The following is a 27,671-nucleotide window of genomic DNA, read 5'->3' on the forward strand; positions in this document are numbered from 1 at the left end:
CTAACAGTCAAACTCTAAATCCAAGTTAAACACAGAATAACATAAATATACAAACTGTACAAAGAGAAACAGCTGTGACACAATTCAACTGGACAACAGGAAACTCCGAGAGCAGCAGTCTCAGATCCCCGAGCAGCACAGGAAGCTTCATTAACGTCTCACAAATGTTGTGCGTTCCTTCCACTTTGAAATAGACTCAGTCGTACATAATAATAATAATTATTATTATTATTATTATTATTATTATTATTATTCTTGTTATTTCTAATGGTTAATGGTGAACTTGCTTCATGTGATATCTAAGGCGGGTTGTGATTGTCAGCTCTTGTTGTGACCCTGTCTCACATACGTGTGTCTCTCACAGGCGTGTGTCTCTCACTGTTTTCCTAAATGAAGGTGTAAAAAGTTTCCTACTTTTCCTCTTAGATTTTTTTGTGCGTGAATTTCAAACAGCACATGAAGCCGGCCGGAGGGAAACAAACGCACTCTTGCTTGTGTCCAAGCGTGTTTAAAGTGGAGCATGTTTCCCCACCAAGATGCACAAAGAACAAAAATACAGCAGTCAGAGTTTTCTCAGAGTCGACATCTAGTGGCCAGAAGAGGAACTGCAGCTCTTCTGACTGAGCGTCATGCTGCTTGTGCCTCTGACATCTATTGATTCTGAGTGTGGAAACACCACGATGTCTCTGCAGAGATCGTCTGTGAGTCCTGAGATGAAGCTCTTCAAATGTCCTCTTTGCAGTCCAAACTAAAGTACAAACTACCGTGTGCAGACTGATACAGCTGATTGTCTTTGTTCCCTATTGATGAGCTTCTGCAGCGCACACGACTCGACTCCCTCAGACGAAGCAGCTACATGATTATTAAAACATTCAGAGCAGCTGCAGGCAGGACCTGCTCACCACCAGCAGGGGGCTCTACTCTGCCTCACAAACGTCCTTAGTGAGCCCAGGTGATGGGAGGATGAGAAAGATTCACAGGTGAGTCTGCAGAGCTCACATCCTGACTGACGTCCTTCATGTGTCAGCCTGGGGGGGGCCTCAGATGAGCCTCTCCTCCGGCGGCACCTTCAGCATGCTGTCCATCTCCAGCCGAGCTCCGGCCAGCTCCTGAGAGCTCGGGCTGTACACTCCCTCAGACTGACGCTTCTTCCTCGCCGTGAGCACCATGAAGGTCAAACCGATGGCGAGGATGAGCACGCAGCAGCACAGCAGCGGGATGGCCACCATCAGCCAGGGGACACCCTGATAGTGGGCCTGTTTCTGCAGAGAACACAGACAGGAAACGTGTTGCTGATGTGTTTGCAGTTTGTTTGTGAAACAGTGAAAAAGAAGAACGAAACAAACTAACATACGTTGGTGTCGCAGGTTGGGCCGCTGTAACCGGGAAGACATTCACACACAAACATGTTGAATCGATCCAAACAGGAACCTCCGTTTCTACACGGATTAGACTGGCACTCGTCGACCTCCATCTCACACCTGCAGGGCAGAGAACACACGTCAGCCTGAGCTGGAAACACGAGCGACTCTGAAGATAGATCTGCTCCATCACGCTGAAGTGAGTCACACTTCGTGCTGCTCAGAAGAAACCGTGTTTCTCCTCACAGGTGACACCTCAGCAGCTTCACAGTGAGTGCTGTACAGATGAAACAAGAGGCTTGCTTCTGCATTCTCTTCTTTTTATCTGGTAAAATGTGAAACTTATCGAGACAGAAGAAAAGAATGAAGGATGATTTAAAGTGACAGCTCACCTGCTGCCTGTAAAACCAGGCATGCATGTACAGTTAGCTCCCCACAGCCCGTCGGTGCAGATCCCATCGTTGGCACACTGAACATCCTCACCGCACTGAATCGGAGGATAGCTCCACCTGGTGGACAGAAGAGATTGCACTTTAATGCCTGTGGCTTTCTACAGACAGCACTTCCTGTTTAAACCAGGAGACATGTGGCTGGGGGGGCACTCACTGGCAGCGGGGGCCTCTGTAGTCCTGGGGGCAGAAGCAGGTGTAGCTGTTGGCTCCGTCCTGACAGGTGCCTCCGTGCTCACAGCTGTGATGCTCACACTCGTCCACATCTTCCTCACACAGCGTGCCGGTGTACCCGGGGTGGCAGCGGCACTCAAAGCCCGCCAGGTAGTCCTTACAGCTGCCGTGCAGGCAGGGCCGAGACGCACACTCATCCATGTCTGTCTCACACTGCTCGCCCCCCCAGCCCAGGTCACACACACACCCGAACTTGTTGAACAGGTCCTCACAGGTGGCTCCGTTCAGACAGGGATCAGACGCACACACAGGAGCGCTGCTGCAGCCTAACTCAATCTGTGGTTTCCCATGCAGGTGGAACTGAGCGGGCTGGGGGGCTTCATATTCGTCCACAAAGGGCAGGTAGACCCCGCCCACCCTCACTGCTCCCAGACACCCGGTGAAGCTCTCAGCGACGGCCACCATGGCCCCCCTCTCGTTGAGAAAGCGCATACTTCCTGTTCTCTGCGGCAGGCTGCTGGTGTCTGTGATCCCGTCCACGGTGATGACCCATGGAGACGCTTTCTGCCCCCGCTCAGCCCGCGAGATGTTCACACGGTGCCAGCTCCCATCAGCCACCCGCCGGACGCCTGTGAAGGTCAGAGTCTCCACGCTGTTCCCCAGGTGGATCTCCACCTGCAGCGACGAGTCCAGCAGACCCACCAGCAGCAGGTCGGAGCCCGAGGAGGCCCTGAGGAGGACGGCGTTCTCTGAGCGAGTCCGCAGCTCCATGTAGATTTCAGAGACCGGCTCAGACAGTGAGCCGCCGGCGCTGTAATGTACGGGGTTGTTCTCGAACGTGGCGTTGTACACACCTGAGGGGCCACATGGAGAGACAGGTTAAAGAACCAGAAACCAGTGAACCAGGTGTACACCAACAGACCTGCAGAGCTCTCGGTCTGAGCAAACACTGGAACTCTGCTCTACGACTACTGAGGAATGTTATTTGTGCTTCAAGAGTAAAAAAGAGTCAGGACAGCTGATTGGATGTGATGCATGCATCAGTGCTCAGGCACATCAGACCATCTCTGCTGTTCTTACACTCGAATCCATCGGGCAGGTCCACACAGTGCCCTCCGTTGACACACGGGTCACTGACACACCACACGCGTGTCTCACAGATCTTTCCCCTGAATTCCTCCGGACAGGAACACGTGAAGTCGTTGAACGTGATGATGCACTCTCCTCCGTGCTGACAGGGCTCCTCCTGCACAGAGAGTTTATGTAATGAAGACAAAGAAAGTCACGTTCAGAAAGCGTCATCATCATTGCTGCTCAGGTCCTTTGAGGACACGTCTGGTTAACACTCAGAGTTACACTCAGATTGTTTTTAGATGTAACCGTGGTGACGGAGGCTTTGCAGTGATTCTTTGGTCCATGAGAGAGGTCAGACTGACGGAGGCTGTTTCAGGCACAATCAGAGGACTGTAGGAGATCTATTAAAGTCATATTAACATGTTTGAAGCTGTCAGCAGACTCAAACATCTGTTCCTGATATCACAGACATCACAACACAAGGCAGAGCTGCAGGAAAGTGTGCTGCAGAAGGACTCAGACACGTCCTGCTGGTCATATTAAACACTTACAGGCTCACAGTTATTGTGGAACAAAGCAGGCTGACGAGCTCACCTTGCAGGTATCATCACTGACGCAGCCCTTCATCACGTTCTCGGCATCACTCGGTAAATACACCTCCTCCTCCTCTGAGCTGTTCCAGGCGTCCACGTCCAGATGCACCGAGTCCAGACGCAGGTCCTGCAGGCAGCCTTTATAATGCCCCCCCCAGGCATCAGAGTCCAGGTCTCCTGGGAGTCCTCCTACGTACACCTGATCCCCGTTGTTCACCTCCACCTCAGGTATCTCTCCGATGCCGTACCTGAGCCCTGAGTGCTCAAAGCTCACCTGTCTGTGTTTGACCTCCACCTGCAGCAACGTCTTCTCCCCGCTGCTCACAAACACCGGAGCTGTGAGGGGGGAGCTGTTCGGCAGAGAGCTCACGAACACCCTGCCCATCCCCAGGTAGATGGAGAAGTACACCTGCCCCCCCTCCTCTGAGGGTCTCCTCAGCTGGAACAGAAGCCCCTCCGTCTTCAGCGTCCTCAGGAAGAAGGAGACGTTGAAGCTGCTGCCGTGACTCTTTGACACGTCGTAGGAGCTGAAGCTCAGCGAGTCCTCGTGGCCGTACGTCCAGGAGGGGAACTCTGAGAGGGAGGGAGGATGAGAAACACGAAGAATAAAACGTTTAGGGAGGACCCACTTAGTTTGTCCTTCAGTCTGTTTCATGTGGATTCATTAATCAGTGGTCAGTCAGAGCTGCAGCTCGTCCTGTCTGCATGTGTAGCTGCAGCTGTCTGTACTGCAAACTTTCAATTCATGTTGTTTCCTAGACAAAGGGGGGGGGGGGTTTCTGACATGTCAATCAAAAATCCCTCCTCTCATCCCGCCCTGCGGTGTATCAGCTGGAGTCCCGCTGGGCTCTTTACTGGGCCCGATCCTGTTCAGCATACCAACAATGATCTGCCCTCAGTGAGTGGAACATGGAACAGCTACATGTGTGCAGGTGAGTTATTTTCTCTACCTTGATACTTGACGTCTGCTTTGACAGGATGTTCTTTAAACCTGCAGGCGTGAAGCGAACTCACCTTCAGAGCAGCTCTCGCTGTGGAACGGTCTGTCGCAGTCGCAGGTGTAGCTGGTCCACAGGTCCACACAGAGTCCGTGTCCGCTGCAGGGGTCCGGCTGACACCACTCAGTCTTGCTGCAGCCCAGCTCATGGCCCTGGTCCTCGGGGAGGGTCTGAGGCAGGACGGGCTTTGAGTCGATCATCAGGTCCTCCATACACCCGATGAAACCTGCAGCACTCACAGAACTCTCTAACAGCTCCTCTGGAGCTCCGCCCACATACACCTGAGCGAAGGCCTCAGAGGGCTGGAAGGGGGGCTCATCAGCTCCTCCATCTATCACCCTGCACCCGTCCCTGTCACAGCCCGGACCCTTCAGAACCAGAACCAGACCTTCATCGTCCACAAACACATGAGCGTCCCTCCAGTCTCCGTCACTGACCCGCCCAGGAAACGTCACGTCCAGCTCCGTGTCCTCAGAGGACGCTTTAGCATGAAGACCTCCGTCCACGACCTCCAGCAGCAGGTGTGTGTCCTCGTCTCCTCTGAACAGCAGCAGCATGTTGGGGAGGGTCGTCCTGAACCGCAGCTGCACCCCGTAACCCCGGTGACCCTGGTGCTCCACCTCCCTGCGGGTCCGCTCCTCCAGCACCACCTGGATGTGGATGAATCCAGGTGAGGAGAAGGAGAAGGTGGTCCTGGTGGAGCACTGGTCGTCATAGTAACCGTGAGGACACAAACAGGTGTGGGCGTGTTCTCCGTCCTCCAGCCGCGGGAGGCAGGTGGCTCCGTTCTGACACTCGTGGTCCACACAGCCGTACAGCTTCACCTCGCAGTGATCGCCCCCCCAGGGAAGCTCACCTGGCTCCGCCTCCGGACAGTGACAGGTGTAGGACGCTCGGCCGTCCTCACACCAGCCCCCGTTCTGACAGGGCTGACTCTCACACTCATCAACGTTCACCTCACACAGATCACCTGCAGAGACACACACACAGGGTTAGAGACGACCGGTAACAGAACATCTTGGTGGATAAAACAGGACGCCATCTTCAGCTCTGGAAATCACTGAGCGACATGTTGGTCCATCTTCTGAAGTCTTACGGACCTGAAGTTCTGCACTGATAGGAAGGACAGCGTTAGTGGGAACATGTTTGAAAGCAGACTGACCGAGGAAGCCCTCAGGGCATGTGCAGGTGTAGCCGTTGATCTTATCCTCACAGGTGCCTCCGTTCTGGCAGGGTTCAGACTCACACTCATCGATGTTCACCGAGCAGTTCTCTCCTGAACGGGACAGAAGTGAGATGAATGTCAGAAGAGTTTAAAAGGTATGAAAACAGTTCTCTGTAGTTGTACTGACCTGCGAACCCCGGCTGACACTGGCAGATGTATCCGGCTGCGTCTGCAAAGCTGAGCTCCCAGTCCAGCTCCCAGTGAGACAGATCGGAGCGCTCAAAACACTCCCCGTCGTTCTCACAGGGACGGTCGGCACACTCGTCTATGTCCACCTCACAGTTGGATCCCTCAAAACCTGAAGAACACAGAACAGAGCGTGCAGGATGTTTGATTCACACTAACATGTTTCAGTCCCAAACCAAAGACTCCTCACTGATATATTAATCAATATGTACAACAGTCAACCCGATCAGAGGAGCCTCACACCACTGAACTCTTACATACGGTGTCACATTGACTTGTTTTGTTTTTAGCCATGCCAGCTTATTGTCAGCTGGTCCGCTTTGATCAACAGTAATACTCTGATTGACGACCTTGAGCCTTTGTTCTGAGCTTCATGCTTCCCAGAGGATCGATCCTCTGACTCCGCTGACTTTGAAGTGTCACCAGCAGTTTGGGTTCTCACTGAAACATCTCAACAACTCTTTGATAGATCACCGTAAACATTGGTTCACCCATTCATGTTCCCGTCAGGACGAACTGCAGAGACTTTGTGATCCTCTGACCTCCCCTCAGGTGCCACCGTCAGGCCGATTTCAGTTTGTCAAGCAGATTATTTTTTTTGCTAATTAGCAAATGTAGCATCCTAAAATGCTAAGCTAAGATGGTGAACATAGTACATATTAAAGGCTTAGTATCATCATTGTTGATACGATCACTGTTAGCATGCTGTGAAGCCACACAGAGCTGTTAGCTTGACTGCACACTCTAATGTGTACATTTGGTCTATTACAGTTTTTTTTACTAATTTAAATTTGATATTTTAGAACATTTGGTATTTTTATGAGAGATTTGTTAATGAATATATTCGTAACGACTTGATGATCAGAACAGAGTCGTGTTTAATTCATCCTCCAGCTTCACACAGACGTCCTGCGCGCTGCGTCTCTCTGTGGTGATAACGTGAGAAGCTAAAAGTGTTCTGGGCTCAGGGACAGCGGCCTCGGCTCCTTTGCCTGACCTCGCGCTGGTGCAGAAATGTTTGCAGTGTGTGGTGTAGTTCTGTACCTGGCCAGCAGAGGCAGGTGTATCCTTTGACCCTCTCCACACATGTGGCCCCGTGCTGACAGGGATCAGAGGCACACTCAGGGATGTCCACCTCGCAGTGGTCCCCCTCGAATCCCGTGTCGCTGCAGTCACATTCGTAGCTGCAGGAAATACAAAGAAAGTTTTATACACATGAGACAGAGCAACACCTGGACAGGAAACATGCACAGGGATTTACCCGTGAATCTAAGGTGGGCAGGGGATTAAACAGTTTTTATTGATGAGATATTTTACTCTTCAAGCTGTTACTGAGTTGTGACCATAGACTGTAAATAGGAAGCGGCCGTATTCTCTTTAAAGTCAGCCGCTGGTTTGTGTTCACATATTTTCAAGCCTTTAGTTTGGTATCTTAGCCGTCGCTATTAGCCAGCTATTAGCCATATTCAAGAGCGTGGACAGCTAGCAGCTCCTAGCTGTCACTCAGAGAGGCCACGCCCCTAATGCTGCATCACTTTAAGCCTTAATATAATGTAAACAGGTGAGCTGTATAAAGATTCTCCCCGTACAGTTGTCATGAAGAGAGAAATGAGCTATAGAGACCCAAACTGTTTTTTGTACCAGGCTGTAAACATGTTTATTTCTGCTGTAAAGTTTAACATGGGGCTCTATGGGGACTGACTCACTGCTGGAGACAGCCTCAAGTGGACACCAGAGGAACTGCAGGGAGCTCACCTCTCTGAGGTTGCTGCTGTGAGATTAAATAACAGGTCTAATCCAGTTCACACACTGAGGCGGTGTTCGGTCATTCACAGCCAAACAAAGACATTTCTGGGATGTTTCATCAGAGAGGTGGATTATGAGACTTTGGGCTGCTGGCACAAACACATCACGGGCTCCACCTCCCGACTGGTGAGCCCCATGGTGTCGGCACTGAGCCCAAATATCCCATGAACACCTGAGGGTGAAAGGTGAAGGCTGTTCTTTTAGTTAGGAGGACAGAGAACTCACACGACACAGGCTTTAAGGTGGAGGTCGTCTGACCTCTGTGCCCTGTGGGTCCATTTATTAACTCATCCAGGGTTTGAAGTGAGACAGAAATAACCCCTGAAGGTCACATTGAAGATCACATCACCGTGAGCACAGCTGCAAAATGATATGTGATGTAAATGTATCATCAAACCTAAAGTATTAAAAGGCATGTTGTGTAATGACTCAGCAGAACAGCTTCCTGTTTCAACACAGCTGGAATGAACAGATTTTCTCAGCCGACCTGGAACCTGTTTCACTTCAGTTCACATTCTCCTGCGTTGGAGAGCGTCTTCGCTTTGCCTTCATGTTTGCTGATCTTTGGCAACGTTCGCTCAGCCGGCATTTGTGGATTATTGATGGAGCCGTCACTCCGCCTGACTTTGTCACAAGAGATGAACATTTGATTGGAGCCTTCGCTCACGCACGATGGAAGTAAATGAAGACTGATATTTGCCTTTGTTTCGTGCATGTGGGACAGTTCCATAATTCCCATCTGGTCAGGTGATGCCTAACCTTCCCTGGTGTATCTCCTACAGAGCGTAAAGGACCAGCCTACCTGTTCACCATGTCATGGCAGTCGGCTCCGTTCTGACACGGCTCGCTGGCACACTCATCAACATCCACCTCACAGTCGACGCCATCGAACCCGGGCAGACACTCGCAGGAGTACATGCCGATCAGATCGTGACAGGTGGCTCCGTTACGACAGGGACTCGACTCACACTCGTCGATCTCCAGCTCACAGTTCACTCCTGTGGGGGGGGACAGGTAAATGTAGTTATTGTGGTTCAGTGATCAGTGCCACTGTATCTCCATCAGCGCGTCTATTCTGAGCTGATGGACCCTTTTGTCACAGACTGACAGAGTGACAGCTGGGAATGCTGCGCTGCTGATCTGAGCCAACACTCTCTGATAACAGGAAGCTGCTCTGACACTGAGCAGGCTGCGCTGAAGGAAACGAGTGTAAGAAAAGCAAGACGAGTGTTTTGTCTCCACTTTATCTGCAGATAAGAAAACGTCTCACAGAGCACTTAAAATGCTCCTCGTGCTCCGTTTATCAGGAACCAACCAAACAGTGTGGGATCAACAACGCTGGGACCTGAAGGAGAGGAGCGCAGAGAGTGTGTGTCACTGCTGATGTGTCTCTGAGGAGATGATTCATGATGACACACATTAAACATCTTCATTCACACACACGCAGGAGGCTGAAGACTGTGAACACGTTGCTTATGATCACGTTCAGGGACGCACACAAGGCCAGCTGACGGGGGATGATTGTGCAACTGGACAGAAAAGTTGGTCCCAATTGGTGAAGCATTGATTTGGGGGTCAGAGGTTACGGTTGAGGTTAGAGTGAGTTTTATGTGTGACTGAAGTCAGGGACACTCACAAGGGATCAAAAACAGCTGATGGGAGATACTTGTGCAAAAAGCAGTGTGTCAAACATTGACTTGAGTGTGTGTCTGTTGTAGCTACCTGTGAACCCCAGCAGGCACTCGCACTCGTAGTGGTCCTTCTCGTTGATGCAGGTGCCGTTGTTCTCACAGGGTCGTGAAGCGCACTCGTTGATGTCGATCTCACAGTTGTAGCCCTGAAACCCCGGCACACAGAAGCAGTGAAACTGTGCCGCTCCGTCCACACAGATGGCTCCGTTCTGACAGGGCTCTGAGGAACACTCGTTCACATCCTCCTCACAGGTGTTTCCCTCAAAGCCAGGTGCACAGTGGCACTGAAACCCCTCCGGTCTCAGCACGCAGGTCCCGTTGTTCCTGCAGGGTTCATCGATGCAGTCGGTCACATGAGTCCTGCAGTCCTGACCTCCGAACCCTTCAGGACATCTGCAGAAGAACCCGTTCAGCCGGTCCACGCACAGAGAGCGGGGCTCAGAGCATGGGTTACTCTCACACTCGTCCACCTGCTCGGTGCAGTTATCACCTGTCAGCCCCTCCGGACAGGTGCAGTGGTACTCTGTGGTTCCTGGGACGCTGGTGCAGTTCTCACATGGAGAGAAGGAGCAGGCGTCGTACAGTTCGTCACAGTTCTTTCCCATGAATCTGACCCCCCCTCTGGGACAGATACAGGCGTAGTCATCCAGGTTGTCCACGCAGGAAGCTCCGTTCTGACAGGGGGCGGACAAACAGCTGTCCGACGTGGCGTTACACAGGATTCCTGGAAAACAACAGAAATGTTAAACCCCTCAGACTCTGTCCTTCTGACAGTTAATGTCCCGCACAGGTTTCATGTGATTCATTTAAGGTTCATGTGTGTCAGTGACTCGCTCCTCCTGCAGGTGGCCTGGACTGGACCTGCACAGAGAATGAGACCATGGTTCACGTCAGGTCAGTCACATGACTAAAAGGATTCTGCTGGGAGGATATGAAAACGTCTCCATTCAGCAGCAACACACAAGAGGATGAACTGAGACGACCGAGCGTGTCGACCTGCAGTTAAACCTGTTACACTCATTCCTCCTGACGTCCTAATCTGCTCTCACTCCTTCCTGGCACTGATGTTCAGGAGTGTTAAATCCTCACACACACTATACAACTTAACCCCCACACACACGTCACACAGTCTGCTTTTGGGCCGTGTTCTGGACTCGAACATCCCGCCTATACTGAGACTCTGCATCATGTCAAAGGAACATGCTCATGTCAAACACGCCTGAACTCTGAACGAGTGAACTATGTGAGCTTTTTAAAGGAGGTGCACTCAGTCAGACAATGACCACTGCAGCACCGCCTCTCACTGCTGGTGCTTGAGTCTCTCACTGTTCAGTAGACAGGTAGATCTGAACCATGCAGGACTTTGACCCAGGAGACTGGAGTCTGAATTCTGTGTAAGATCCAACATCAAGTTATTCACCTGAAACTGAACCGAGCAGTTCTGGGATCAAACGTCCCGCTCAGATTAAAATCTGTTGCACCAAACACAGAAGGAGAAACTTCACAGATATTCCTCTCTGCTGATTCCTCGACTTCTTCCAGAGGTCAGAGTGTACCTGTTAGCTTTCCATCAACAGTAGCATGCTAGCTAACATTAGCCTCAGGGCTAATGTTTTCCCATTCTCCGCCCCTTTTTTTCCTTCTCTCTCATTGGCCGTTGTAGACCTGTTCAGAAAGTAGTGACATGATCATCCAGACTGTATTACGTTGGTGTCTCAGCTGAGTCTGCGGGAGCTTTAAGATTGGGCCTATAAACTCACATGAGCAGATTAACGTCAGTGAAGAACATAGACTGTAAAGAAGAGTGGACGTGGCCTCCATGACGTCACCAATGGTTTATGAACCCTGTTTAGGCCACGGGTTTCGCATTTTGGCGATGCCATCTTGTTTTGGCGATGGAAGTGACCATATTTGGACAAGAGGGTGGAACGCATTGCTACGCTTGAAACTAGAGATTAAGACTTAAATGTGTACAGAGGGAATAAACCAAGTGAGAAGGAGGAGCATTTTCTCATAGACTTCTATAGGATCATACTTCTTTAAAACCAGTATGCCTGTGTGAAAATAAGTGTGCAGATTAAAATGTGTTTGACAGTTTCCGTGTTTCTGATACAGCCTGCAGAGAGGAACATCAGTACGGCTCTGCCTGAGGGAAGCTTTGGACGGGAGCTGGTATCATAAACAAACTTCTTCAGTTTACGTGCAGGTTTAACCCAACAACAGACGTTTAGGTAATCGTGCAGAATATGGCAGGAAAAGTTGCACTGGACGGAGGAGGCTGCTTGGTTAGCAGGACTTTTACGAATCTGTGCTCAGCGACCCATTGTCTCAGAATCAGCCGAGGGCCTCTAGGGGCCACGCCTGGAACTGTTCAGTGTTGTGTCACAAAGACGGATGAACCCAGTTCCTCTGTTAATGAACTTTAGGTCGGTTCTTCTGTTACATAAATGGTGTTTCTCGTCTCAGTTAGCCTGTAGCCAGTGTAAATAATGACCACACTGTGTATTGTCCTATGAATAGCCTCTCTCAGCATGGGGGGGCGTTCTGTTTGTCATTTCACAAAGTGGAAATAAACACTTTAATGGGAGGGGGGTCGTTTACTGAAAAACTACAATACTACACTGTCTCCCCCCCACCAGTCGATGCCCTGAGGTCTGTGTGGAAACGCTCCACATTCCTTTTATTAGGCCAGTCTCAACTCCCTGTTCACACTGCCCCCATCAGCCCCCATCAGCCCCCCCACTCTTTGATCAGTGTCCTGTCTCCAAATTGTCACTGAAGTGGAAGTTATTAACAGTGAAGGGAGTTATGGATGAGGAGGGGGCAGAGAGAGAATATTTAATGAGACACCAGCAGTGAGACAGGGAGCAAACTTATTTGTTGCAAAAGTTGGCAACAATTAGGAACAATATCAGGATTGAATCAGGCGATTCAGAGTTCACAACCTGAGTGAAGAGATACACCAACACATAATCCAACCTTTCTATTATTAAAGGGCCAGGGGAAGGAGTTAACGTCCAATCAAAACCAAGACATTTATAAACTGTATTATCTCCCAAAATCAAGCTTAAAAGAAAACTTATTAAGCAGATGTCAAGTTCTTTTTCAGTGTGATGGCAGCCTTAGACATGTTCATTCAGGATGATCCATTTGGTTTGATGACCCTAAAAACTATTTTGTCTCTGAGTGAACATCAACTCAGTCGGTTTACAGCAATGTTGTTCATTTCAAGAAGTTTTCTCAGGATTACGTGAAATTACCACCACCCATACTAACACCACTATCACATGGTGATAGTGGTGCGTATCGTGTTGAAAAAATGTATCCTATTGAAAAGTAACGTAACAAACTTAAAGTAACAAAACATAACACAATAAACATAACATAACAAAACACAACGTAACAAAACACAACATAACAAACACAATGTAACAAAACACAACGTAACAAAACACAACATAACAAAACACAACGTAACAAAACACAACGTAACAAACACAACGTAACAAACACAACGTAACAAAACACAATGTAACAAACACAACGTAACAAAACACAACGTAACAAAACACAACGTAACAAACACAACGTAACAAAACACAACGTAACAAACACAACGTAACAAAACACAACGTAACAAACATAACATAACAAAACACAACGTAACCAAATACAACGTAACAAAACATAACATAACAAAACACAACGTAACAAACACAACGTAACAAAACACAACGTAACAAAACACAACGTAACAAACATAACATAACAAAACACAACGTAACCAAACACAACGTAACCAAACACAATGTAACAAAACATAACGTAACCAAACACAACGTAACAAACACAACGTAACAAAACACAACGTAACAAACACAACGTAACAAAACACAACGTAACAATACATAAGGTAACAAACACAACGTAACAAAACACAACGTAACAATACATAAGGTAACAAACACAACGTAACAAAACACAACGTAACAAAACACAACGTAACAAACACAACGTAACCAAACAAAACAATGTAAGTAGTGGTTATTTGAACCCAAACCATGATCTTTTTTTCTAAACTTGACCAAATGGTTTTGGTGCCTTTTCTCTTCTGTGCACTTTAGTCACGGTTTCCATGGCGCTGGTATTTTAACTTGTGCCACCTCAGGCACCTGTGTGGTCTACTGTAGTCGTTTCCATGCTGCCTTCATGACTGGCAGTTTTTCCTCAGGAGTTTTTTTCTGACCCAGAGCGGCCAACAGCTCAGGAAGTCTGGGGACCTCCTTCAGCCGGTCACAAAGGATTACAGTGGTTACCCCCCAGTTACACAGTCATTACTAATTACACAAAGTCATTGAAAAATATGCTGTAGTGACCTAATCCCAAGACCTACAAGCATGAAAACAAAGGTACTCTCTTTATTCAATGGGGGAAAAAGAAAACCTGGTTGTTTCCACCAGTTAACAGTGATCTGTATTGTTATATAATCTCTCCTGCAGACATCATGTGAGGTTTCCCAAGTTTCCAAAGTGACTCATAGCTGTACTACAAATATGAGTGTCAGTTAAGTACAGATATAATATAAGTCTGGCTACTTCAGTTGTTCAAGAGACTTTAATAACACAGATTTAATAACAAGGGAAAAACCTCTATATAGTGAGAAATGACAGCAATTCCTCCTCTGAAGTGTATTTCAGATTTGGACCCTATTAAAGTGTATTTGTGGGTGAGTTGTCCCTGGTCTGATGGATGGTCTCAGTGCGGATTAGGGTGTCGTTTGCTGTACACACAGTAAAGCCAGTCTTCCAGGAGCAGGCAGTTTTACTTCTGTGGCCCAGCATCTCCCTTTAGAAGCAGAAGGTTGTTGTCTTTCCTAATTCTGACTGACGTGCTTCCACCCCTCCGTCTGAGCTGCAGACAGGTGTTTGACCCTCACAGATTGCAGAAACTCTGTTTAAACCTGACAGATTACAGTGGTCTGCAGGAGAGTGTTAGCCACCTGCAGACAGGGAGAGTCCCAGGTGGCTGTCGAGGGTTCAGATTAGGTTCTGCGGGATGTAAGAAGGAGCTCAGGATAAACATGTTAACTGATTGAGGTGGTGATCCTTTTGCTTGCTTGATAAGAAACTTAACTCGAGGGTTGTTGTGTCAAACATCAAGTCAAACAGGAACACCGTCCAGTCAAGTGTCACAAAGGAATGAACGTAGCCAGGCCTTTCTTCAAACCACAAACCTGTTTATCTGTTCAATAAACCACATATAGTCAAATAAACGTTTGTCTAAAGCAGTGCTGTTTCCAACACTTTGAGCATTTATCTCAATAGAATCAGATCGTGAATCTGTATCAAGCGGTAACTTCTGGTGTCAAAAATGAAGCCAACGCAGAAGTGCAAAAATCTGCAGTTCCTTGAGTGTCCACTTGAGGCTCCAGAAGCTAACAGCAGAAATGAACGTGTTTACAGCCTGGTACACTCACCGGGCGAGCGAGCAGCGAGTCAGCTACCTCTTTAGTCTGATAAATAAACACCTGCAGTATGGAAGCAAATCTGTCTCACCTGACTTTGACAATTTAAAACCTTCAAAATTCAACATTTGCAAAAACTGAAAAATGGAAATATGGCATTTTCTGACGTGTTACTCGTCACAACAACAAAGTGATCCGAGTCCTCTGACAGATTACTTTGGAACATGTTACCCCCAGCACCGTTTACATTAGACATCGTCTTAAACTCATTGGTCAGTGTGCAGCAGGATAACATACAAACTTAAGTTCATGACAGTTACTTCTGGAGACGTTTGTCATCTGTGCACGTCAGCGCTCCGCCATCATAAAAACAAGCTGAGGTCACCTTTGCAACCACAGCCGCACACGGCAGAACATCACACATTAATCCAAACTCCAGCTGACCAGTTCATGTGATCTTTTACACCAAAGTCATATTTTATATTTAGTGAGTTTTAATTACTGTGACGTGTTTACCGATTTGATTGTGCCCTCTATTTACTCGATGTTTCCGTGGCAGAACGTTATTTTAAGAAAGCACAGCATAAGCAGAGACGACACATTTGTGGTGATCAGCGGCGCGGCGAGTGTACGCTCCACCCAGCTAACTTTCTCAAATGTCTTAAAAGACACCGATTAATGAACGCGATAAAGCAGCGAAGTTGTCGAGTCATTTTCTTCCTGGACTCAGCCATGCCACACGTGACCAACAGAGCATTAAGGCGGAGATATTCTTGCTTTTAACTACGCGTAGCCTGTGTGTACGCATGATGGCTGCCACGCCTTCCCGGAGCGCCCTCTAGAGGTATCCTCCAGTAACACACGTAGTGTAGAGACAAGTATGTGAACAATCACGTTCATGACGTAGCCGGTTGTGTACGCGAACAAAAAGCCAAACAGCAGTGTATCTCCAGCGTAACCTGATTGGCTGGATGTTGGTTCGATCTGAGACAGATTGCTCTCTCTTGGTGTCCCAGATGTTGCATCGGAATTTTTGCATCGGAATTTTTTAACTCGTATTTTGGGATCTGAATTTCGCCCACTGAATGTGAGCACCTGACTTTTTAGTGTTTGAATTTTTTATAGCTTGAATTTTTGAACGTGAAAATGAGTTATTGAAAATTACAAGACTTAAATTCAAAGGCAAAAAATTCAGATGCACAACTGTAATGTAAAAAAAATTCAGTGTTTGAAACTCAAAGGCTTTAACATTTTAAAATCAGGTGGGACAGATTTGCTTCCATACTGCAGTCAGTCTCAATAAGAATCTTCTGTGGGAAACACCTGCTGCTTGTCAGCCCCTCCTCCTCGCACCAACCACCAAATATGGTCACTTCTGGCTCCAGAAAACCAACATGGTGGCGGCCATATCCCGAACTCGAGGCTTCATTTACACAGAGAAACCAACGGAAGGTGTCACGGACGATTCTTCACACAGTCTATGGTCTGTATGTCTGGAAGTTAATTTTCACTGGAATCATTCTGAACATGTGACATCTTAAGTGGTGTTCCTCAGGGGTCCAGTCCTGGCTCACTGCTTTTTTCCCTTTGAAGATGCTGAATAACCGTACTCCCTAACTGTTACAGACTTTGATGAACTTTGACATGAACTTTCCAACCGTTAGCAAACAACAAACAAACACAACAGAGATTACAAAACAGGGAAAGCTAACGAATTAGCTGCTGCACCATCCATTTTATTACAACCTGAACTTCTTTCTCTTGTCTCTGCTGTCTTTTATCAAACTCAACACAACAACACTGCAACTCTCACAGCTGTAGGCGTCTAGAACCACTGCGCAAATAGATTTCAATGTGCACAACTGTGGTGCGACTGAGTACGACATCTGATAACAGAAGAATGTCATTAAAATATGTCAAAGCAGCGATCAGTCGCACAAACACCTGAGCTCTGTTGGTGAGCTCACTGAGCGTCTTCCTATCAGACAGAACGTCAACGTTTCATCTTCATAATGACAGGGACACTTTCTGTGGGGGGGGCAGATTTTCCTGAATAAATCACACCTCATGTAGAATGACGTGTTTATGTAAATGTAAATGGACCGTGACGCCCAGGTAGACCAAAAAACGTTTGTTTTCTTTAAGACGCAGAGGACATCTGTGAGAAACAGGCGTCTCTCGTCTCTAGCTGACATCACTGTTGTTATCACTCTGGTTCAACAAACTGCTTTATCTCACCTGTGCTGCTGATTGGTTTAAATACTTTGTACCAAAGAAGTCGATGTTTCATGTCAAGATAGCAGACGAGCTAACCGGTTAGCTCAGTGGTTCAAAGGTCTGCATCCAGCTAGCATCATTTGAATCATGTGAGGAGGTTCAGTCTTTGTAAATGAGGGCGAATAAAAAACAAATGTGTGTTTTTATTTCCACAACTTACAGTTTCACGAGTATGTTTATATTTTTTCGATGATCTCGTCTCTCTTGGTTTTCATTGTCCCTCTTATCCAGAACCTTCTCCTTATCCTCCACCCTCCTCTGCTCTTCATCCGACTTTCCCTCCCCCCCTTTCACCCAGCAGGTTTGATGACCTCCCTGACCTCTGCAGCGTTTCCCTGTTGTAATCCCTCTGGCCTCTTTGGACCAATCCCCCCTGCTCCTCTAATCTCCTGGTGGCAGGATACCTGCACAGATTACAGCGCCAAGCTTCAGAGCATGTGTCACCTCTGTCACCTCTTCTCTCTCTCTCACATGCTCTTCTTCTTCGGACACTTTGACCTCAAATCCAACTCATTAAAACCCTCATCAATGTGGCACACACACTTAACCTACACTACTTCCTGTTGACTCACCTCAAACAAAACCACCTGTAGCTGTCTCATAATCAATAATCAATAATGATGTTCTTTAGACCAATCCTGAATGTCCCCTCTGGGGATCAATAAAGAATTATCTTCTGATATATCATGGCTGTAGATAAGGAGGACACACACACACACACACACACACACACACACACACAGATCAGACAGTGACAGCCAGCAGGAACAGTGCTCACAGGCTGATCCGCTGTACACACAGAGCGGTGTGATGATATGATATCATCAGTTACTGTGATAATCGGACGGTCTCTGTGTTCTCCGTACATGAAGTGTCCTCAGCCTGAACCTGAAGTGCTCCTGTGTGTGTGTGTGTGTGTGTGTGTGTGTGTGTGTGTGTGTGTGTGTGTGTGTGTGTGTGTGAATGGTCAGAAGTCTCAAAAGATTCATGATTTTAAACTTTAAAGAGTTTCCATCTCAATCACAAGCAGCTTTATCTGCACTGGAGCTCCTGATGGAGCCTTTAGTCACATTTCCACTAACACGTAGTCCCAGGAACTACTTTCCCGGGAACTCAAAGGTTGTTGCCTGTGAGGCCACCTCTGTCTACAGACCTCGAAAGATGACGCACATAAGTGCATAAGTAAAAAAGCAATGGATGTCTTTGAGCACAACAAAACAACAACGATGACTGAAGCTGGAACTGAAACCCTGACCCCGAGCAGGAACGTTTCAGAGGTCAACAGTGTCCCTGGAACTTCATCTACATCCTGGTCCTTGCAGAGTTCCACTAAAGGTTCCTGGTCTGAAGGAAGGTTCCTGCAGTGGAGACGCAGCTGTGTTAAACATGTCTGCAGATGGTTTTATTCTTATCAGTCAAATAGGAAGGTCATGTGTCCAATGTACGGTGTGCCTGTAGGGTCAGTTCCTGTCCTGCTGTGTTCATGGATGTGATGTGTTCGTTAGAGAGCACACAGATCACATTAAGATTCAGTTCCACTCCACATTGTTCTCACAGTCACATGTCTGAGACCCTTCTGCACCCCCCCCAACATGACCCGTCTCCCCCCGGACCCTCAACAGTTAGTTACTGAAGTTTCTCTACAAACAACTTTGATTGGAGATTTTAAGCTTCTTAAACGAGTCTTCAGTCAAACAATATTCAGAAAGTTGATATCTGTAAAAATGTATCGAGAAGAAGAAGAAGTTATAAATGCTACAAACACTATTAAACGTGTAACACATGAATTAAATGTTTAACTATCAAAGCTAAATATTATGACATGTATGTATTTTTACATACACATATTATAAATATCTAAACACACATTTCCTGTGAGATCTTAGTTTCTAACACAACACAGTATCGAGCTAACGTCGAGCTAACGTCGAGCTAACGTCGAGTGAAGTCTCTGTTATCGTTCTGTCTGAAGGTTTTTCTTTAACAGGGACAAAACCATGAAATAAGAAACCTGCTGGTACACGTGTCATCATCTGGAAATATACAACAACTACAGGACAAAGAGTCTTTTTCATATTTCAGCCAAACTAAGATGTTTGTTACTTTATATGTTTTAAACTGAAGAGAGAACTCCTCACAGCACGGACGTTTCACACCGAAGCTTTCTTTGGTTTGCAGGAGTCAAAGAGGAACGCTGTGCAGAGACTGTGTGCGACCTCATTCTGCGTCTCCATTCATGCACAGACGTTATGAATGAGCTGCTCACTGATCCATGACTGAGGAGAGACGCTCAGCAGGCGGGAGTCTGATGGACACGCAGGAGGAGCAGGAAACTCTGAAATCATGTTTAATATGAGACACACCTACTTTAAACCAGCCAATCACACGGCAGCTTCTGAACATGTTTGTATTTTCCTCTTTAATTACCCTCCACACACTTGTAACAAAGGACCCCCCCCCCCCCCCGACTTGTCTCCATCTATTTGAGTCTGTGGGAGCAGAAAGTAGTCCCTCCTCCCAGAATCCACTTGTGCACTATTGTTGGAGCAGCAGCATCTCTGAGAGCGCTGATGACACTCCTGACTCCTGCTCACGCTCACATGCACTCTGACAACTGATCAGACACTCCAGTTAGTGTGTGTGAGGTAAAGAGCGCTCTCCGTCTCACCTGTCGCTCTCACACTGAAGGATTAAACAAACAACAGAGAGGCTCTGAGGTGATCTGCACCCTGATTGGCTCACAGACACGATCAAGTAAAAACAGACGTGTTGTTCTTACTCACCCCATTTGAACATCATCATGGTGAGCAGCAGCGTCTTCAGGTTCAGGTGAACTTTCCCCAACTCCATGGCGACACTGCTCACCTGGTCTGAGAGAGACCAGGAGGTCGATGTGAAGAAGAAGTATCCTAAAGGTGTGTCATGCTGCTGTGAGCTGCAGGAGCTCCTCTCGGTGTGTCCGCTCTGTGTTCACAAGCTGGCATACTACAGCGTCTGTGTTTGGACACTAATGAAGTGAAGTGACACAGACAGCCCTCCCTGCTCCGCACTCACTGAGGCTAATCAGCCGTGAGAGCAAAGAGACGGCGGGAAAACACGGGCTGGAACAACACCTGCTCAGGACGGACCGGAGTGTATGAGTGAGAAGAGAGAGACTGCAGGAAGACAGGGACCTGCAAGAGGACACAAGGAAGAGAGAGACAGGAAGAGAGAGACACAGGAAGAGAGAGACACAGGAAGAGAGAGACAGGAAGAGAGAGACACAGGAAGAGAGGGACCTGCAAGAGGAGACACAGGAAGAGAGAGACAGGAAGAGAGGGACCTGCAAGAGGACACAAGGAAGAGAGAGACAGGAAGAGAGAGACACAGGAAGAGAGAGACAGGAAGAGAGAGACAGGAAGAGAGAGACCTGCAAGAGGACACAAGGAAGAGAGAGACAGGAAGAGAGAGACCTGCAAGAGGACACAAGGAAGAGAGAGACAGGAAGAGAGGGACCTGCAAGAGGACACAAGGAAGAGAGAGACAGGAAGAGAAAGACACAGGAAGAGAGATACAGGAAGAGAGAGACTGCAGGAAGAGAGAGACACAGGAAGAGAGAGACCTGCAAGAGGACACAAGGAAGAGAGATACAGGAAGAGAGAGACTGCAGGAAGAGAGAGAGACAGGAAGAGAGAAATACAGGAAGAGAGAGACAGGAAGAGAGGGACCTGGGAGGGACCTGGGAGAGGAGACCATTAAACCTTTTAACCAACACCAATTTTAAAAAATCCTCAGAGTCACCAACGGACGCCCTCTGCGAGGACTTTGCAGACCACTTCAGAAGTAAAATCGACGACATCAGATCCAGTCTTTTATCAGAATGTAACTTTTATCACACCTGGACAGTCGCTTTTATCCGAGGAAACACTGGAGAGTTTTGTCCTGGTTGATGCAGGGACACTTGGTCGAGTTTTCTCCCAGGTAAACCCAACAACCTGCCTTTTAGATCCAATTCCCACATCACTTTTAAAGACATTTTATGGATTCTTCGAGGAACAGATTTTAAATATAGTAAATTTCTGTCTTCAGACGGGTGTCTTCCCCGCTGCCTTCAAAACGGCAGTAGTGAAGCCCCTTCTGAAGAAGAGCAATTTAGATCCCAACATTTTTAATAATTACCGACCTGTATCCAACTTACCGTTTTTAAGTACAATTTTAGAAAAACTGGTTTTTAAGCAACTAAATGACTTTTTAAATAGAAACAATATTTTAGAGAAGCATCACTCTGGTTTTAGGATGAAGCACAGCACCGAGACAGCCCTTTTAAAGATTTTAAATGACATCAGGTGTGACGCAGACTCACAGAAACTCACAGGCGTGGTTCTACTGGATCTAAGCGCCGCCTTTGACACAGTAGACCATCACATTTTATTAGAAAGACTCAGGAACCTGGTCGGCCTCTCCGGTACTGTTTTTAATTGGTTCAGTTCTCATCTCACAGATCGATCGTTCTCTGTAAGTATGGATACATGTTCCTCAGGAACACATGAAATCAGGTGTGGGGTGCCCCAGGGGTCAATTCTAGGTCCAATTCTTTTTAATCTTTATATGCTTCCACTTGGGGACGTCATCAGGAGACACGGCATCAATTTTCACAGCTACGCTGATGACGCGCAGCTGTACATTGCCGTGTCTCCTGATGACACAGGGCCTATTGACACCCTTTTAAACTGTATTCTAGATATTAAGTCATGGATGGCAGAGAATTTCCTACAGCTCAACCAGGACAAAACAGAAGTTTTAATCATTGGTCCTGAAGGCAAGAGAGAGAAACTTTTACCAAAACTGCAGGATTTTAAACCATTAAAATACGTAAAGAATCTGGGCGTCATTTTTGACTCTGAGCTCACTTTTATCCCACACATTATAAACAAAACAAAAACAGGTTTTTATCATCTTAAGAATATCGCCAGAGTCCGCCCGTTTCTCTCTCAGGCTAACACGGAGGTGCTGATGCATGCTTTAATCTCCTGTCGTTTAGACTACTGTAATGCCCTGCTCTCTGGTCTTCCCAAAAAGACTATCTCTAACTTACAATTACTCCAGAACTCAGCCGCACGTGTGCTGACGAGGACCAGAGGGCGGGAGCACATTACACCAGTTTTAAAGTCGCTGCATTGGCTCCCCGTGTGTTTCAGGGTCGATTTTAAGGTTATTTTATTAGTTTTTAAGTGTCTTAATGGTCTTGCGCCATCTTATCTATCTGAACTGCTTTTATCATATCAACCCTCGCGGACCCTGAGGTCCTCCGGCACCGGCCTTTTAGTCATTCCTAAAGTTAGAACCAAAACCCACGGTGAGGCAGCATTCAGTGACTGTGGCCCACGCTTGTGGAACAGCCTGCCGGAGAGCATCAGGACCGCAGAGACTGTTGATGTTTTTAAAAGAAGCTCAAGACTCACTTTTTCAACTCGGCTTTTAACTGATTAATCCTGTTCTTTTAACTACTTTATTCTATTTTTAATATCTAATAATTTTATTGATTTATTCTTAATTCTTTTTGCACTTTATTGCTTTTATCTTATTTTTTTTCTATCTTTATCATTTTATTTCTTACATTTATCTCAGCCTATCTTATTGTCTTTAGCCTTTTACTTTTTAGCTCCAGTGTTTCTTCATGGGAGCCCTCCACACTGGGAGGTGTGTCTGGTCTGCCTGCGGGGACGTCGTCCTGGAGATCCCTCAGGCCCGGAGGACCGTGGGGCTCTGCACCTTGTGCGGAGTCTATCCCGGTCTTTCCGGGTCGGGGTGGTCTCTGTGGGTGGCACTCCCTGCGGGCGTAGACTGTGACCCCTCCCAGTGCGGATGGCCCCCATAGGTGGCGTTTTCCTCACCTGTTCCTCAGTGTCCTGCCATGTCTCTCTACCATGTTTTATCCTGAGTGCGTGCGTGTGTGTGGGTGGGTGTATGTGTGTGAGTGTGTATGTGCATACGTGTACATGTGTGTCTGTCTGTGTGTGTGATAAAGTGTATGTGTGCCTCTGCGGGGGGGTCGGGATGGGCAAGTTTCCAGTATTTGTATTATTGTGATATGTTTTTAATTCTAGTGATATGATTTTAATTTTTCTGTGAAGCACTTTGTGTTGCATTCTTTTTGCATGAAAGGTGCTATATAAATAAAGTTTGATTTGATTTGATTTGATTTGATTTGATTAAAAGGCCAAAGGTCAAAGAGAACACGTGTCCACGTGTGAAATCTGACATTTGAAGTGACGAAAAGGAAAACAGAGTTCATGAACAGAAACGTGTAAAAACATAAAGCGCTGTTACAGATCATCGTGTAACTGAATGAAGCTTTAGGTTGATGACAAAGAGCCTGAGTGAAAACACAGACTTCATATGAACCCTGAAGATGTGACGCTTTAAAGAGCCCTCACTGATGCTCTGAGGACGTCATGATCATTAAAGTGCAGGTGTATCAGGTGCACAGAGGACCTCTCCCACAGCAGGGTGATGTGAATGTTATATGTCTGTAGCTGTAACACTGAGCTCTGCTCGCTCCGCACTGCTGCTTGTTAGCTGATTTTTATATGTTATGGATCGGTGCATTGACTGGCTGGCTCACAGACACAGTGTCACGTTTGAGGCTGTACAGGAGGCCCATACCGATACCTTTAATGATACTGTATCAGTATGACAACGTCCCTGAACATAAACATAAATATTGAATAATGCTGTGATCACTGTGCTCTGATCAGCCTCTGTGTGTGTGTGTGTGTGTGTGTGTGTGTGTGTGTGTGTGGGTTCAGTCCTCTGAGTCCGGTCCTGGTCTTCCCCCCCGGCTCATTAGAGCCTCAGCAGCTTTAGCGGTTCTTTATCGGGGAGCTTAGCAGCCGAGCTTCAATCACTTAGCCTGTTCGGGTTAGGGTCAGGGTAAGCCTAACCTGCCCCCCCACACACCAGCTGTACCTGACACCCCTCAGACACACACACTGACTCACACACTGTCAGATACACGTATGATCACTATCGTGTGTGTTCATATCTGTGAGGGACATGAAAAGCCTGAACTTTATTGAGAAAGTCTGATCATGTGAGTGCAGCAGAGACACTTCCTGTGGGCCAGAAAGCAAAAGGAATTATTAGCTGAGCGACTCCTGTCCTCCAGATTTACTGTAAGACCACACACACACACACACACACACACACACACACACACTCCTGCCATCCGGCCGCTGACTGATAGAAACCTGCAGGACCATCAGACAGAATAAAACAGGAGCTGCTGCAGGAGTCTCACACACACTGAGGCGTTTTTAACTCACTGTATCGTCGAGGCCACGTCTCTGACCGCGACGTCAGAGCTGTTCTACTGTTGCTGCTCTGCTGTTCGAGTTTGTTGTCTGTTGAAGTGTAAATGCTGTAAAATCAGAATGAAATACTGTAAATAAAATATAAACGATCCTTTATATTTATGGTGCAGCATACGTCTGACGTGTTGATAGAGACTTCCTGTCAGCCTCCGACCTCTGAGTGACCTCCAGCTCTCTTGGTTACACGTCTTGTTAAACTTGGTTCTTTAAAGGAAATATAACATACATGCTCCTCTGAATTATAACCTCTGTGTGAATATGGAGTTGTGATAAGCTGCAGATGAACATCTTGGTGTGTTGGTGTGATTCACACAGAAACACTGCACAGCTGTGTTATAGTCACGTGTCAGGTGTCTCATTTTGAATATTTGCAACTTTAATTTACAGCCTCCTGAAACCAGACAGGACCGAGAGGCTGAGCAGAGAGCGGAGCGTCCTCCTCCCGTCACACGTCTTTAGTAATGTTCCTGTTTTATGTAAATATTTCTCATCAGTGGAATCTGACGATGCAGATATTTTCCGGATGTGACCGTCTGACTTTTGTTTCTCAAACTGAGTCACAGATTTTAGCGGATGTCTTTAGTACATAAAGAAGGATGAGTGCAGGCTGTGTGCAGATACAGGATGATTCATGTTAAACACCACAGAGAGACGACGGCACAGATCGGATGTTCTGTCCTTGAGACGTTCGCTCATTATCAGTAACAGATAAAGATGGACCAGAAACAAAGAGTGAAACTACAAATGATTACACATCAGTCTGAGCCATCTGACCACATGCAGAGTTACACACACGTTTCCTGTTTATCATCATAATAATGTGTGATAAGGACACCTTTCAAAATAAAACCACAAATAAAATGTAAATCATAAAATATTAAACAAGTTAAAGTATCAAACATCATTCTCGTCTAATTGTACTTTAAATGACGGAGGTGTATTTGTGCATGGAGTATGAGTATATTAATGTGTGTGTATTTTATAGTATTTGGTTTTATGATACTGAAAGCTGTTTATCTTAGTGACACGACATGTTATTAATGAACCAAGCTCTAAAGTCTCTGTGCATCAGGTCAGCTTCATGCTGTTTGTTGGGGACATGTTAAACTGCACCGTCTCTATAATCTGAAATAAATGTGATTATTCACTCAGGTGTAAAGAGTTAACAGGGGCCATACGTTCCTGTTGGTGTCTGAGTGAAGAAGCAGACTGCACTGTTATTACGTTCAGTGACTGCAGTGGCTTCAGATCACTGCAGTGGCTTCGGCTCACTGCAGTGGTTTCGGCTCACTGCAGTGGTTTCGGCTCACAGCAGTGACTCCTGTCCCTGTAGTGACTTCGGCTCACTGCAGTGACTTCGGCTCACAGCAGTGACTCCTGTCCCTGTAGTGACTTCGGCTCACTGCAGTGACTTCGGCTCACAGCAGTGACTCCTGTCCCTGTAGTGACTTCGGCTCACTGCAGTGGCTTCGGCTCACTGCAGTGGCTTCGGCTCACAGCAGTGGCTTCGGCTCACAGCAGTGGCTTCGGCTCACTGCAGTGGCTTCGGCTCACTGCAGTGGCTTCGGCTCACTGCAGTGGCTTCGGCTCACAGCAGTGGCTTCGGCTCACTGCAGTGGCTTCGGCTCACAGCAGTGGCTTCGGCTCACTGCAGTGGCTTCGGCTCACAGCAGTGGCTTCGGCTCACAGCAGTGACTCCTGTCCCTGTAGTGGCTTCGGCTCACAGCAGTGACTTCGGCTCACAGCAGTGGCTTCGGCTCACAGCAGTGACTTCGGCTCACAGCAGTGGTTTCGGCTCACAGCAGTGACTCCTGTCCCTGTAGTGACTTCGGCTCACAGCAGTGACTCCTGTCCCTGTAGTGACTTCGGCTCACAGCAGTGACTCCTGTCCCTGTAGTGACTTCGGCTCACAGCAGTGACTTCGGCTCACAGCAGTGGCTTCGGCTCACAGCAGTGGTTTCGGCTCACAGCAGTGACTTCGGCTCACAGCAGTGACTTCGGCTCACTGCAGTGGCTTCGGCTCACAGCAGTGACTTCGGCTCACAGCAGTGGCTTCGGCTCACAGCAGTGGCTTCGGCTCACAGCAGTGACTCCTGTCCCTGTAGTGACTTCGGCTCACAGCAGTGACTCCTGTCCCTGTAGTGACTTCGGCTCACTGCAGTGACTTCGGCTCACAGCAGTGACTTCGGCTCACAGCAGTGGCTTCGGATCACTGCAGTGGTTTCGGCTCACTGCAGTGGCTTCGGCTCACAGCAGTGGCTTCGGCTCACAGCAGTGGTTTCGGCTCACAGCAGTGACTCCTGTCCCTGTAGTGACTTCGGCTCACAGCAGTGGCTTCGGATCACTGCAGTGGTTTCGGCTCACTGCAGTGGCTTCGGATCACTGCAGTGGCTTCGGCTCACTGCAGTGACTTCGGCTTACAGTAGTGACTCCTGTCCCTGCAGAAGCCTCCGGAGGCTCAGAGACAGAGAACAGTTGAGTTTCCTTCAGTGTGACCTGGCAGACACAAAGAGGTGTTAGAGGGGAGGGGGCAGCTCCCCTTCACAACAGCTCCAGCTTTAGAAACCACATTTGGACACGAGCCCAGAAATGTGGATTATTGGAACAGCTAACGACGTGACCTGAGCCCCGCCGCCGCACGGCGAAGGATCTGGTGGAGGAACAGAGGAGACGATGCGGGACAAACTGTTTACCTCTTAGTTTGATTTAATCTATAAAATTAAGATTACAAAGGGAAGATATAACAACTGTGTTCTGTTAGAGCACGGCCTGTTGAGGCACTTTCTGTCGCTCATACAGGAAGTCACTGAGTGAAGAATCTCTTCTGTTTTTGAGTTTGAAATCATCTCTGAAGGCTGAAAAGATCAAGTCTGTTTTTCACTGAGAACATAAACAATCTGGTTTAATAAGAGAGTCTGTATTTAAGTGTCTCTTGTTTAAATGATCCAAAAGGATGAGAAATATTTAGAATATCCAGAAGAATCCAAGAGGCTGCTGATGGAATTATTACACACGTTTATA

General features: G+C 47.4%; 1 protein-coding gene across 1 annotated transcript; it reads right to left on the reverse strand.

The window, feature by feature from the left end:
• Positions 1-1,040: 1,040 nt before the first annotated feature.
• Positions 1,041-20,148, reverse strand: crb2a (crumbs cell polarity complex component 2a). The gene is made up of 13 exons (XM_069682209.1): positions 20,082-20,148; positions 9,589-10,281; positions 8,669-8,864; positions 7,105-7,244; positions 6,002-6,172; positions 5,812-5,925; positions 4,666-5,619; positions 3,653-4,224; positions 3,065-3,230; positions 1,968-2,838; positions 1,754-1,870; positions 1,355-1,481; positions 1,041-1,262 (listed from the first exon to the last, which is right to left on the reverse strand). Exons 1-13 carry the CDS (start codon positions 20,146-20,148, stop codon positions 1,041-1,043), a joined length of 4,410 nt encoding a protein of 1,469 aa, XP_069538310.1.
• Between the last annotated feature and the right edge of the window lie 7,523 nt (positions 20,149-27,671).

This window comes from Semicossyphus pulcher, unplaced genomic scaffold (genome assembly GCF_022749685.1).
Source record: "Semicossyphus pulcher isolate SPU_LCO1_2020_fin unplaced genomic scaffold, fSemPul1.0.p SCAF_52, whole genome shotgun sequence".
NCBI classification, from domain to species: domain Eukaryota; kingdom Metazoa; phylum Chordata; class Actinopteri; order Labriformes; family Labridae; genus Semicossyphus; species Semicossyphus pulcher.